We start from the raw sequence: 14,382 nt of genomic DNA on the forward strand, positions 1-14,382 counted from the left end.
TCAAAGGGCAAACAATTATTTTGTTTAGTCATTTTAGGGCAGTTCTTGATATGACAGTCAGTTTACAGTTATATTATTTTTCTGATTTTCATTAAGAATCTGTCGGTCCACATTACGATAATCATATTTTATAATGTTAACATTTTGTCATTCTTCGCTTTATTTAAAGGATCCAACCTAGCCTACTTTAATTTATATAATCAAATGAGAAAATATTAGTTATTACATTAATCCTAACATAACAGTAAAATATAACTTATCAAAAAATGTACCTTACAGAATTAACTATTGGTTCACTTACAGTTCTGAGGGAGAAACACTTTCGTACATACCAATTTGACGAAGGATGTAGTGATATGAAAATTGTGTGGCAATTTTTGTGAGTGCTCTTGTGTAGATAATTCCAAAATTAACCCTCGTATAGGCGATAAAAATATCCGCAAGAGATTAATCAAATAACTGAAGAGATAGAACAAAGCTTATTTTTTTTTGTAAACAGGATATCAGCTTTTTCTCCGGCGCTCTCTTCAGGTGGAGGTAAGCTCAGTTCAGCAATGAAAGACCTCCTCGCGTATGGCAATGAATAAGCCTCTAGTCTTTTTGTGGGTAATGTACCTCTATGGGATTCTAAATGATAACCCTGCGGTAAAATGGTGAATTGACAACTGAAAAATAATAATAATTACTGAAAAATAAAAATAATATGATCTGATATTTTTATTTTTGAAAGTGTGCTTAAATATACAGTTTTGGTCCTTTTTAACACTTCAGATTATACAATTTAAAACGAGACTCGGAAGAAAAAAGAGTTTAAAACTATATTTGTAAGGGGCCATTTCATCGGGGCGCACAATTATGCTGCAGAGATAAAAGTCTTACAGATTTTTATACGAACAAATTAACTAATTCAGCATTTAATGTTGCACTGGAAGAAAATAAGCTCCAGGCTTGATTGAATGACTTCTTTAAAAATAAATTTAAAAAACAGTCTTTTAAACATTACATTTTAAGCTCTTTTACAAAAAAATCTCGTTGATATTCAAATAGCTAAGAGATTTATTGAAATGAAAGTATTCAAGTTACCTTCATGTTTCACACTTAATCAACTTAAACTTAATCAGGTCTTGTAGTTGAACATAGCACAACGTGCAAAGGCAACATTATTGTTGTGCTTACAGGCGCCAATATTAATGAAAGTAATCAGTTCACTATCATGCAGTAAACCTTCGTAAGTAACCTACTAAAATTTCGCAACAAATTTAAACATTTTATTTTGATCTCCACATTTGTACTCTATTTAACATATCGGCGTGCCTCTTTCGCATTGTGTTGGGAATTTTGGTTCTACTCAGTGGGCCTACATAAATGGCAAAGCCTTTTTTGATTTGATTGTAAGATTGGTCTAAAAAATAGTTCATTTGGAATTGTTACTAAAAGCCGTGTGGCACACGCGTACTTGATCAAATATTTGAATAATCAGTACTTTGAATAAAACGTTTAAAATATTTGAATTTAAAATATTTTGCAAAATATCGACTTTCACGCCATAAAGTTCTTCATAAGTAATTATGATTTAACTGAAAACATCACTTTATAATCTGAAATTTTATATTTATCAAGCATAGCTTACTTTATAGTCGTTTTTATAATAGTAAATTGTTTATATATTATTTTTAAATATTTTTACTTTAAACTCTACCTTTGGTAGCCAACTCTCCAAATTACAACTTTTTTGAGCCATGAAGTTACAGCTATAATGAACGATAGAATATTGAAATAAAAATATGTGCAATCCCTAATAAAATATATAAATTTATGAAAAGCAAGTACCAATTAAGATAAGCAATACATATAAATGACCTTCAGCATGGAACCGTTGCAGCACTGGTATGAAGTGATTTCGGCAAACTGGAGTCAGATGGCCACGGCGGGATTCAAAATCAGATATTCTGAAATATGGGTAAAAAAAAGAGTAGAAAACAACTGGAGTTATAAGTTATAATTTTACTGAACCAATGTTGCCTGTTTATTTATTTCATGTCTGGGAATTCACCAACTTATGAATAGAACACGGAGAAAAATGAATTACCAAAAATAAACGTTTTCAAAAACAAAATAAAAAAGGTACAACTTTCATTTGCATGGTTAAAAGAAAAAGCCCCTAAACACGTTAAATAAATAATGACTAAGTTTGTATGTCCAATTTATAAGAAAATTTCAGTTGTGAATTGAGAGCACAAGGACAACATTTAAATATTTTTGCAGGAAATTTTAAAACTGGCTGTCATAACTGTTACTGAATACCACCCACAATCAAAATAGTTTTCAACACTTAAATGTGTTTGGAAAAATAGCTGCGAAATTAAAAAGGACGAATTAACAAACTGTATTGCCAATATCTCGTACTTTGTAGTGTTTTCTATAAATTCAGCTCGCCAGAATCCCTGGATAAGTGTCACTCAGGATATGGGCCATTTCGTCTTCTAAATGACAACATCTTCCTGTCCTTCGCTAAAGTGACTTCTTTTTCTTTTCACATTCAGCTCACGAAATTAGCCATATTTTACACACAAAACTTTGGTGTGATTTATTTGTTTTCATAATAATCAAAGGATGCAAATTTTGGGGTTTAAAATTTATGTTCAATAACTTCACGCCTGACATTATCATAATGTTGGAAGTCTATTCTGGTTTAAACTCTTGATGTTTCTGCTGTGCCACGCCGTCCAAGTGGCATCAGGGAGCTGGGATCGTCCACAATCAGCAGCTAGCCGCGCGAGACAGGCAGCATGTCCCTACACTGGAGTCAACCGGTAGCCTACAACTCACGTAGTTTCGGTTCCCTACCACGTTCGTGCAAACTTCGGATTTCTCTCAAAAATTGAAATTAAAAAAAAAAATATTGAAGGGTTAGGTTAGGTTAGGTTAGGTTAGGTCAGTCACAACATGCTTGAACTTCTGATTTAGCGGCTGAAGTGGCGTTAGTACCAAAACGCAAAACTTCGGAAATCTTCGGAAATTCTTGCAGGGAACCGAAACTACGTGAGTTGTAGGCTTCCCGGAGTCAGCACGCAGTCCGACTGTGGACACGAGGAGAGCGCAGGTCGTCAGGGCGAGACTCTAGTCCGACTACACTCGCACCAGAGGCACGACTGCGCAGTCGCGCGGTCTTCAAGGCCGTCCGCCCGCCGGAGGGACGACTACAGGGTGGTGAGGGTGAGGCCGTAGTCGGACTTGATGGCGGCCGGCGGGATGAGCGCGCCGCAGCTCTGCGCGCTGGGCGCCAGGGGCGTCAGCTGGCCCATGACGTGCACCGGGTGCTCCAGCAAGGTCTGCGGCGACGCGCCGTTGACGGCGGGCAGGCCCTGCAGGTGGTGCTGCATGTGGGGCGGCGGCGCCGGGGGCGGCTGCTGCTGCTGCTGCATCTCCGCCGCCGCCGCCGCTCCGCCCCGCCGCCGGTCCGCCTGCGCCTTCGCCCTCGCCGACGACCCCTTGCCCTTGGAGGACGACGTCGCGGCGGCGGGGCTCGCCTTCCGCCGCACGTTCTTCGTGTTGGGCAGCTTGTTGTCCTTCTTCCACTTCATGCGGCGGTTCTGGAACCAGATCTTGATCTGGCGCTCGGACAGCACGAGCGTGTGCGCGATCTCGATGCGCCGCCGTCGCGTCAGGTAGCGGTTGTAGTGGAACTCCTTCTCCAGCTCCAGGATCTGGTGCCGGGTGTAGGCGGTGCGCTGGCGCTTGGGCTCCATGCCCGGCTGGAAGGAGCCGTTCGCTGCAACACGGGCGAGACACGTGCGTGAGCGCGCAGTAGCGTGTGTTCAGCTCAATACTCATCATTCAATACACTTTGTTATTTTACTGTAGCTAAAATATAACACTTTAAAAATTGAAATTACACTCCGCTTTGTTTTACACTGGGTTGATTATACAAATTTCAAATACAAGAAACAGGCTAATTTTGTTCTATTAAAATAACTTTATATTTTTAAAGAACGCCATCCTTGGATTTTTAAATTTGTACCTATATTTCCTCTACATTGTGACACAATAAAAGTACATCATACAAAATCTTACCCCATTTATAGCTAAGTTATATATTTTAACAACGAGAATGATTCTATTAACTATCAGGATTGTTTATGACTAAAGTATAAATACAAATATTATCGTTAAAACACACATATATTACTAATAAGTGAATTATCAAGAAACTTCAATACTTCTTTTAACTTCTACTTTTTGTGATTTTTTTGCTTTACAAATAAATTAGTTTTATTTAAGAGATTAAAATAAACATTTAGTTTCCCACTGAGGGAGTTGATAGAATGAAGAGCCGGCTCTTGCCAGCCAGAGACATGTGTGAGATGAGATGTGGTGTGGATGGGATGGGTGAGACGAGATCGGGGAAAACGGGAGTACCCCTAGAAAACACATTCCTCTGGTTGGCTGGACCACGGCAACGCTCGTCACGTTACCCACTTGCAAAAATCCTGGTTCGACCACGGCTTTAATCGAACCACGGGTTGCTTTGGTGGGAGGCGAGTGTTCTAACCCCTGGTTTTGGTTAAATTTTTTTAATTAAAAAAAAATGAGTGGCACACTGGCGAGTTAATGTTGTATTTGTTTCATAACCCAAGTAGTGTTGAAAATGTGGTCTTTGTTATTTGTTTGTAAGCGCCAAGGAGACGATTAGGACAACACGAAGTACAGTAAACTCCCTATTATCCGCGGGTGGATAATCCGTGGTGCGGATTATCCGCGCATTATACGAAAAAATACAGCACATATGTAAATCTGTATTTTATTACAAGTGAGCAAATTGGAACTCTACTGGCGAGTGTATTGTGCGCAGTATACAGTGAAACGCCACAGGCCTTCTCGGAACTCACGCAGTGTCTATTGAAGCCTCTGAGTATGTACAGTACTGTATCCTTGTTACGAAGCAAGTACCGAGCACTTTTATGTTTACATTACTGAAATGTATTGTATGTTAATTATTCAGTATTTAAGCATCATTTAAAAATTTTTACTGTTAATTGTAACTTTGTGTGTACATAAATTTTTAGATTTTAAGTTGACATTAATGTTTCCTTTTTTGTTTCCCATTTTCGGCTCTTTTGCGGATTATCTGCGATTTTCACCATCCGCGGTGGCCCTGCCACTTAATTTCGCGGATAATCGGGAGTATAATGTACATCCATGTGTTTCCCGGGATTCGAACCCAGAATCACGCCTCTTGGTGTTTAATTAATATGTTAAATTTATATATATTATCAGCACTTCTATTTTGAGCATTATATGTTAACGACACCAGAGGGTGTTCTAAAGCAGTAACCATATCTTGAGTACGTACTCATCAATGGTCACATCATCTAACGTAAAATCATTTTAGAAATATATAAGAAACCTTATATAACAACTGACTTTAATCTTCAATCGTTATAAATACATTGGAGAATGTGCTTATAAAATATCTATGATTTTAAATCAAGAACGATGTGAAAAATTACTCACGAAAATATGCCAGAACAAAGTCAACAATAATAAGAGAGACCCGCAGCAACATATTTATTGTTTATAATTTGAAATCAGGACCTCTTCCACAAAAAGATTGCAATCCAACCATATATTTCATATCCTTTGGAAGAGAGCTGTGGGACTGATTATGAATAACAGATTCATTTTAAATATTTTAATAAACTATTTTTTTGAATAAAATTTCTAAACAAAGTTTAAAGGCCATAATACGGATTTATATTTCAACCGCAGTTGTAAGTATGGCTATCATAATACATTTAAAAAAAACTAGAAAACTCTCTGGCGTCTACAGTAAAATAAAACTATAAAAAAAAAAAATTTGACACACAAAATAATGCAAAACCTTAAACATATCTGCAGTCGCTGTCGCAAAGTTAATTTACTTTAACAATTTTTCGTATCTATGTAACTGTTTCCTTTTTTGCATAATTTAACTGTAAAACTCAAAGCAATTATTTGTAGCAAAGTCAAGAACTTACTGACTCGAGAGCATATCAAAATCGAAATAAAATATTACCAAAAGGAAAAAGCAATGTCTAACATAATTTTATTTGTGTATCATTGGTAAGAAAGATAGCGAACAGCTCAACTTTAACCTTTTGCTCTTAGTTTTCTTGCGGCTGAATATACTGATAGCACAAGTTTGTGTCATCGTTGCAAAAACGGGTGCAAAACCAGCGCAAATATTAACAAGAGTGCTTCAGTTATGATCAACAATAATGGCAAATGCATTGGCATGCATGAGGGAAGCATCATGTTTAACAATATCGTTTTGTGTCAGTGGATGTTAAAATTCTGAAACTCGTAGGTTGATAAGTATGAGCTCAATTAAAAACATTTTTTATACCTTAAAATTACTTAGAAAGTGATATCATTTTAAAACAATGGTTAGGATAAAACACGTTAAAGTCATACCATAATTTTCTTCTAAGGAAAAACTTCGTCTAGAAACCAATAACAATCAAGGGCTCAAAATTATCTAAATATTCATATGTATGATATTATTGTTTGTTCAATTAAGATCAAGAAAAGTTTTTTAAATTTTTTATGAAGCCAATAAATTTTCATGAACTCGACTGAACATGTAAGGAATATAACGGGATACGTATATATGTTGTAAATTTAAGCACACCAACAGACTATTATTTTTTTTTGTAGAAAGAAAAAGGTTATTTCGAAAAGCCTTATAAATGTTCTATTAATTAATATATATCCATGACATAATATATAACATATTGTATAAAAAAGCATTTGTCCTATTGTATTTTAAAACATATATTTTTATATGTTTATTTTGAGTGAAAAATAATTTTCTTTATTTGGAAAGAAAATTTCACAATTATCAAGATATTCATGCAGAATTATACCCATAACACATAATAAACTATTTCAACAAAATTAAGTATTTCTACATTGACATATCGTGCAATTTGTATTGCTGCGTTTATTTTTATACGTTCTCTAATTTGCTTACGTTACTGCACGGTTTTGATTACATATATTCTTATATAGCCCGCAAGTTAAGACACTTGATTGCCCCAGAAATTCACGATGAACAAAGCATTGCAGCGTTAATGCTAGCAAAGTTTTCTCTCTCTGAATAAATAATGAGACCCGTTTTTTATAGTCTGAAGAACTGTTCCTCTAGTTTAGCTAAATGCTGTCGTTAAAAAAAATTAAGCTTTACAAGTTCACGTCAACAAATAACATAAAGTTCACCATGTATTCACCTCCAAGCGTAAATTGTATAAATTCTTTTTTTATATAATGCATTGGTGATATTCTCATAATGTTGAAGTCAGCGGGTCAACAATTTTGCTACGTATAACATTCTTAGAATTATGTAGGGCCGTAAATTCAAAAAGTCAGGAAAATTTTGGAAATTGCGTAAATCATATCAATATCAAGGTAATGCTCAATTGATTCATAAAAGTTATTCGCATAATGTTTGTTCATATTGTTATAAATAAAATTATCTGGAAGTGATATTCATGTGTCTTTAAAAATCCTGTGGTCAGAAAAACCAATATTTCTTACAGCCACAAATTGTGAATTATGGTCTATCTACTCTTTGATAGAATTAATAACATTACATGTGGTTATAATCAAATATCGAATTATATTTTATAAATGTATGCTTCTTATTTAAATTTCTTTCTCATAATTTTAAAGAAAGGAAACACTTTATGAAAAACAGCAGACATACATTTTGTGCATTAATATATAAAGCTCTTTTATTCTTAGAATTTTCCTGTGACTTACAAAAAAACTAACTTAAAAAAGCATCACATTCGTTATTTAAAGATAAATGTTATATTAAATCGAATATGTAGTATATTAAATGTGTCTTAATTATTACAAACTCTACGTTAGAAGAGATAAAAATCATATTCTACTTGTAAAAATCGTTATAGGTATATACAGCATATAATAAAATCGTTAAATATATATAACGATTTTTACAAGTAGAATATGATTTTTATCTCTTCTAACGTAGAGTTTGTAATAATTAAGACACATTTACTATACTACATATTCGATTTAATATAACATTTATCTTTAAATAACGAATGTAAATACAGCATATAATAAAATCGTTAAATATATATAACGATTTTTACAAGTAAAATATGATTTTTATCTCTTCTAAAGTAGAGTTTGTAATAATTAGACACAGTTAACCACGCGACCAAAAAAAAGGCAGTAATTTAAAACATTACAACGCCTGCATATTCACGGGTTGTAATGTCACATGAGCCGTTCCTGGCTCATGCTCGTGACACACTGTCGCGGCGGCCGACATATTGTTCCCACCTACGGCCGGCATTCTCACGGTCCGCTCCCACATATGGGTCTCATCAGAGCAGGGTGGGAGACATTTAGGCCTACAGTTTGATTTATTAACATTCCCGAGCAATAAATTTAAAACAGAACTGCTAGGGATCACTCCCTTTTGTTTGATCGGGAGGGTATTAGAGCTTCGGCAATGACCAGCGGCTGGGGAGTCACCGCCTCAGCCCCTCTACCACACTCAGCTGACCAGACAGTTGGCTGTGTCCTCAGCACTGCTGGTGCCTTCCCCGACCTCCCACATCACACTGGGACCCAGTGAACCCGTGGTTCGGTGGAGGCCTATCCAACCTGGGTCGTTACCACAATGCCGAAATACCATTACGCCGAATGTCAAAATTGACCACAACGCCGACAGCTAGAAAACTGCTGTGTACCACAACGCCGAAATAACAACTGAATCAATTTGTGTGTGTTTCTTAAATGTACCTTAACGCCGAAATACCACAATCAAACCTAACCTAACCTAGCGTAATATAACCTAACTTAACTTGACCTAGCCTATCCTAGTCTAGTCTAACCTAACCTAGTCTAACCTAACCTAGTCTAACCTAACCTAACCATTGTGACAGTCCTGCAATGACATTTTTCGGCGTTAGTGTATTTCGGCGTTGTGGTAATTCGGCGTTGTGGTACACAGCAGTTTTCTATCTGTCGGCGTTGTGATAAATTTGGCATTTCGGCGTTGTGGTATTTCGGCGTTGTTGAACAATTTGGCATTTCGGCGTTGTGGAGCGTCCCCATCCAACCTCTGCTAGCCGCGGCGGCCGACGGCTCAGAAGTGCTCCGGAGGCGTCAGAGACCTGACCTGCCTCTGCGCGCTAATTGCGCCGCGACCCCGCGACCCCTCGCGGGTGGGCCTCGCAATCAGCGCGTCTTTCAGGCGGCCGGGCGCCGATACGCCCGCGCGATACTCCCACGCGCTCTACCGGCCTTCCCATTGGTGCGTTGGGGCGCGTGGGCGGGGCACGTCGACACCCTGTGAGCTGCACCTTCACCGCCGAGTCGGTCGGCGACAACGAACCAGTGATTGAGCGAGTGAACCGATCAGAACTCGTGGTATCGCAGATATCGGTATCATTAGGGCCGAGGTTTCACGACCAAATTAGGGCTTCACAAATACTCGTAATTACAAGTATTCATAATTTACAGTTCAGTTTAAATTGAATCAAAAATTTTCGTCTCATATTTAATTACGAAAAAAATATGAAGACTTTTATGAATTAACATTTAGTCTAAAGAGACTACTGTACACCTACGTTTGAATTTGGATCTGAAAAATATATCATTACAAATAAGTAATTCTTTAAATTGGGTCACTGAGTGTGTCGAATATTTTTGATTCAAAAAATTTCCATAAAAACAGAAAAATATCCCACTATCGTAAAATCATTTGTTTGAAATAACTGAGAGTAACAAAACGTCGTAGATAATGTTTGTAAAATTAAGATCTCACTACACTCTCTCACGCCAACAACTTTTTTTTTAATTTAATGTCTTTAAAATGTTGTCATTGTTGGCCTACACATTGCCGTCGCATTCACGAAGATATTCCCCCCGCATGCCGTATACCGAGAGCTTAGATGTTACACGCCTTTTTTATTACAAAACAACATTAAGGTTTTTTTAACACTGTTTAAACCACTTTTACTAAGCAGTTAGTGGTTAATGGGGCCACCCAACAGATAGCGTTACATGTAACGCGGAAAATTGGTTCAGTCGCCTACACAGTAAGCATAATAGAAAAACCGAGGTAAAATATTTTTACAAGAGTCTGCTATCCACTTCCGAGCACACTTCTTCAGTAAGTAACCTGAATTACGAAACTAACATGCAAATTTCGCAGTCCGTGAAACAACCGTAATACAAGGATACCTAAATAACAATAATAATAAGAAATCTTATTCAGGCAAATTCGCATATTGACGTTGAATAAAATTAATTTATTCCGTTCAGTAAAAAATTCTAAATAATTAATTAAATATTTAGCAAATTCAAATGACCGAAGCAATTTTCTTTCGTTGAACACTGAGTTCCTATTAAATGTAGTTTTAGCTAAGTAGCTCCAAGTGTTTACCATTGCTGATTCAAAAATAATTTACGTTATTAAACGCTGCCTGCCTCTAGTTAAAGACTGCCCCTCATACACGGCACATGGAGAAGGGTGTATCAGGCGTTTACCAGCGCAAGGAGCAGTCTAGCAACACAGACAATTTCTCTCGGAAAGCCGTCATTCCACAGACGAGAGAGCCACACCCGAAGTTCCCCGAAGTTCACGCTCGCTTTTTTTTTCCCCGTTCTATCTCATTGTATAAACCGGTGTGGCATTAAATTTCGCTGTCGATTAGGATAGGTTAGCTACATTATAAATACTTTAAAACATTGTGGATGGTTGGTTATATTAGGTAAGTACAGCTACATTAAAAAATACTGTAAAATCGTTTTATGGTTGCTTAGCAAATAACTTTTTAATATGTAGCTATCCAGGGCTAGGATACCGTTTACATGATGATTTCACAGTATCTTTAATGTAACTATCCTAACCAAATCAACCGTCCACGATGTTTTTAAGTAATTATAATGTAGCTAACCTAACCTTTTACAATGGAAAAAAAAAAAAACAAAGATGCACGATCGGGCGTTTGGCTCTCTCGTCTGTGAAAATAAGGCTTCCCGTTGCTCTTTTGACCCAGGGGGGGGGGGGGGGAGGAGGAGGGGTGTTTGATGACGGGAGTGTACGTGGTGTGGGCAGACGCCAGCTGCCGGGTGCTCTGTCGATGGCTGCTGGGAGTGACGAAATGTCCGCTGGACGCGCGGACACGGCGCCTATCGACCGTGATACACACCCCTGTCCGCCCCTGTCCCTGCCGACCCCTGCCAACCCCTGCCAACCCCTGCCGACCCCTGCAATCCTGGCGAGCTCGCCGGGCCTGCGCGGCGTTCCAGGCATTCCGGAGCGCTGCTCGCGTCCCCGCTTCGTGTGTGAGCGCGAGCTCCGAGTTAAGGCCCCTGTGCACACGCGGAGAGAAACAACACACGCGACGAGGCAAAACTGCTCTCGCCGCCAGAACCGTGTCTGCCTACGACTTGCATTTGAGAAGGCGCTGTTTCCGTACTTCCTTTCAAAACTATACTGTATTTCCAGGAGAAAGAAAGAGGCTGAAACTAATGGTTGTACACGAAACTCCCGGAAAACTAATATTGAAAGCACCCACGAGCCTTGCAATAAATATTTATCTTAATTTCTCCGTCATCAAAACCTAGGCCAAAGGGACGCGCATAAAATTCTGAGTTGCACTGAGGAAACATCGAGTGGAGGAAGCAGCTCTCAATAGCATCTTTTAAATGCAGACGTATTAAGGTAGTTTTGATAGAAAAATGACTGTTAGCAAACAGAAATGTGTTACTTAATAAATTACAAATGAGTTAAGTAGCGCAATAAGAAATATTTGCTCCACTGGTGTTGCACAGATCCGAATGACTTGGTGCTGAGATCCGCAATCTACATTGTTGTCAAAATATGGGGGAAAAATTATGATTTACCAACAGAACCAATTTGTATCATTTCAAATTTGTAATTTGCTAACTGTGAGTGCGAAAATGTTGTTAAACGTTAAAAAAATTATATCAAATACATTGTCTTAAAATTAAAGAAACTAGAGAAATCATAAAGTATTGATAGTAATTCTAAAAAATACAATTACAATGTAAAATAATAACGAATTTTGTTAATATAAGACGTGAAATAAATTTAAAAATATCCTGTTTGTAAAACCTACGCAAAACTAAATATTAAAAATATAAAAAACTGTAGTCATGCTACAAGTAGAATACATATATAAATATACTAGCTGCAATACCCAACGTTGCCCGGGCTGAACACAGGGTGTAGTTAGTAATTGTCTTCTTAATTTGAATGTCAAGTGTGAAAATTAATTTATATCACTTTCAGATCCCGACAGACTTTGTTCTGCCAGTTTATAGTTATTTACCTGGTCTGTATGTAATCTAGACTTTATAAAGCAATATAGAAAAAACCCTGAAAAATAATAGATTACTAATATTGAAAAGATTCCATTATCTAGCTGATGCTCGGCCTGCATTGCAATGCCTCATTCAGTTTTGTTTTGTAATATGTTTGAAGTAGTTCCACATATACAAATCATGTATCCATCTCTCTATATATATTTATCTCTATCTACATCTATATACATCTATGTATCTCTCTATCTCTATTTATCTCTTTATATCTACATATATACTTCCCACTATCTATATATCTTCTATATATAAGTCTCTCTCTCTCTATATATATACATATATATATACACATATATACATCTATAGGTATATCTCTTTATCCAACCCATTTCATTCTCTATACCTCGCTCTATCTCAACTTATCTATCCGTCTCTATCTCACTCTATATATCACTCTATCTCTGTCTCTCTTTTATATTTAAATAAATTGTGTCATGCGTGCGCACTATACAACAAAAACAGACGAAGTGCCGCTATATAAAATGAAATAAACACATTTTTTGACACAATTCGTGCTCCAACCATTGAAAAATATTCATACCGTCTCAGTAACCTTCATGGGCATACGCATAACAAATCACCAAAATTTCATCGCAATCGGATGAATGGTATAGGAACGCATATGGCACAAACAAACGAAAATTAAAGACATGACAAACGCATCAAACGATGGTGCGTTTAAAATTCAAGGCAACTCTATCTATTGACGAAGTTAAGAAAAAAATTGTTATTAGCGCCTTTATTTTGCTAGCCACTGCGAGCTCCACTAAGCGGGCTGGTCTCACCAAGGAGAAAAATATTAATTTGCCAGACCTGACTATGTATATGATCGTGTGGCAGACATAGAGAAATGACACTCACTCACTATTTGTATGTCTATGACCTATGATTTTTTTCTGTTATAAAATGAAATTATCACTTTTTCACTCCCTTAGGGATGGATTTTCATATTAATACTAGCAGACCCGACAGACGTTGTCCTGTACACACGACGTTAATTCGAAAATTTCAATCATTCTTCAATAAGCTGTAACAATCTGGACTGTTTTGATGACAATTATTATTCAAGAGTTATTTTAATATCTAACTTCATTACATGTACACTTATACAAATTCTACCGATCGGTAGCATGTGAGTATATACTGTGTGTGTAAGTATGCTTATACTGTATGAGTGAAGTGAAATGTAGAAGCTGTGTTAACTAAAAAGATGCATCTATTACCACACTCCACGGATGAAATTGTAGACTGGATAATAGCAGCCACTGTCTATGATTATTGACACGGATATTTCTAGGCGTCACCGAAAATTTTAAGTGAATGAAATGACTAATTACAGGTTGGGATATTATCCGTGGAGTGTGGCAATAACAGCATCGTAAATACAAACTTTAACTTGTTTTAAGTAAAGGTAAACAATCTTATAATGAAACTATTTTATAATATTTATTTATTAATTAACAAAAACTTAACTTATCTTAATGCTATTGGATGTACAATATTTTTAGTTAATACTTGAGGTGTATAAACAAACAAATTCGATGGTTTACCAACTCTGGAACACGCAACATATAATTGACCGTGAGAAAAACACGGATTTTCTAAATCTAAGCCACAAATTGTCATGGTTTGGCCTTGTGACTTATTTATAGTCATAGCATATGCCAAGCGGATTGGAAATTGTAAACGTTTGAATGGTATAAGCGAATCTGAAGGAATCATTGGGATCGGTGGTAGAAGTACAACCTCACCTTGAAATTTTCCACTCAAAATAGTAGCTTCAAGAATGTTGCCCATGATTTTTTTTATAACTAATCGCGTCCCATTACATAATTTCGGAGCATTCAAATTTCGAAGCAAAATTATAGGTGAACCAACCTTCAGTCGCAAATTATGTGGTGGCATTCCAGGTATATCTAATGAATTTAAAAATTCTACAGGATAGTTAACAAC

The 14,382-nt window shown here is 36.9% G+C and overlaps 1 protein-coding gene across 1 annotated transcript in view; it reads right to left on the reverse strand.

Moving 5' to 3' along the window:
* Positions 1-3,200: 3,200 nt before the first annotated feature.
* LOC134535252 (homeobox protein Hox-D4) overlaps positions 3,201-14,382 on the reverse strand; it is a 97,503-nt gene continuing 86,321 nt past the window's right edge. Inside the window, exon 2 of the mRNA XM_063374324.1 lies at positions 3,201-3,772. Coding sequence (XP_063230394.1) covers positions 3,201-3,772 — 572 coding nt within the window. The remainder of the gene's footprint in view (positions 3,773-14,382) is intronic.

This window comes from Bacillus rossius, chromosome 8 (genome assembly GCF_032445375.1).
Source record: "Bacillus rossius redtenbacheri isolate Brsri chromosome 8, Brsri_v3, whole genome shotgun sequence".
NCBI lineage: Eukaryota > Metazoa > Arthropoda > Insecta > Phasmatodea > Bacillidae > Bacillus > Bacillus rossius.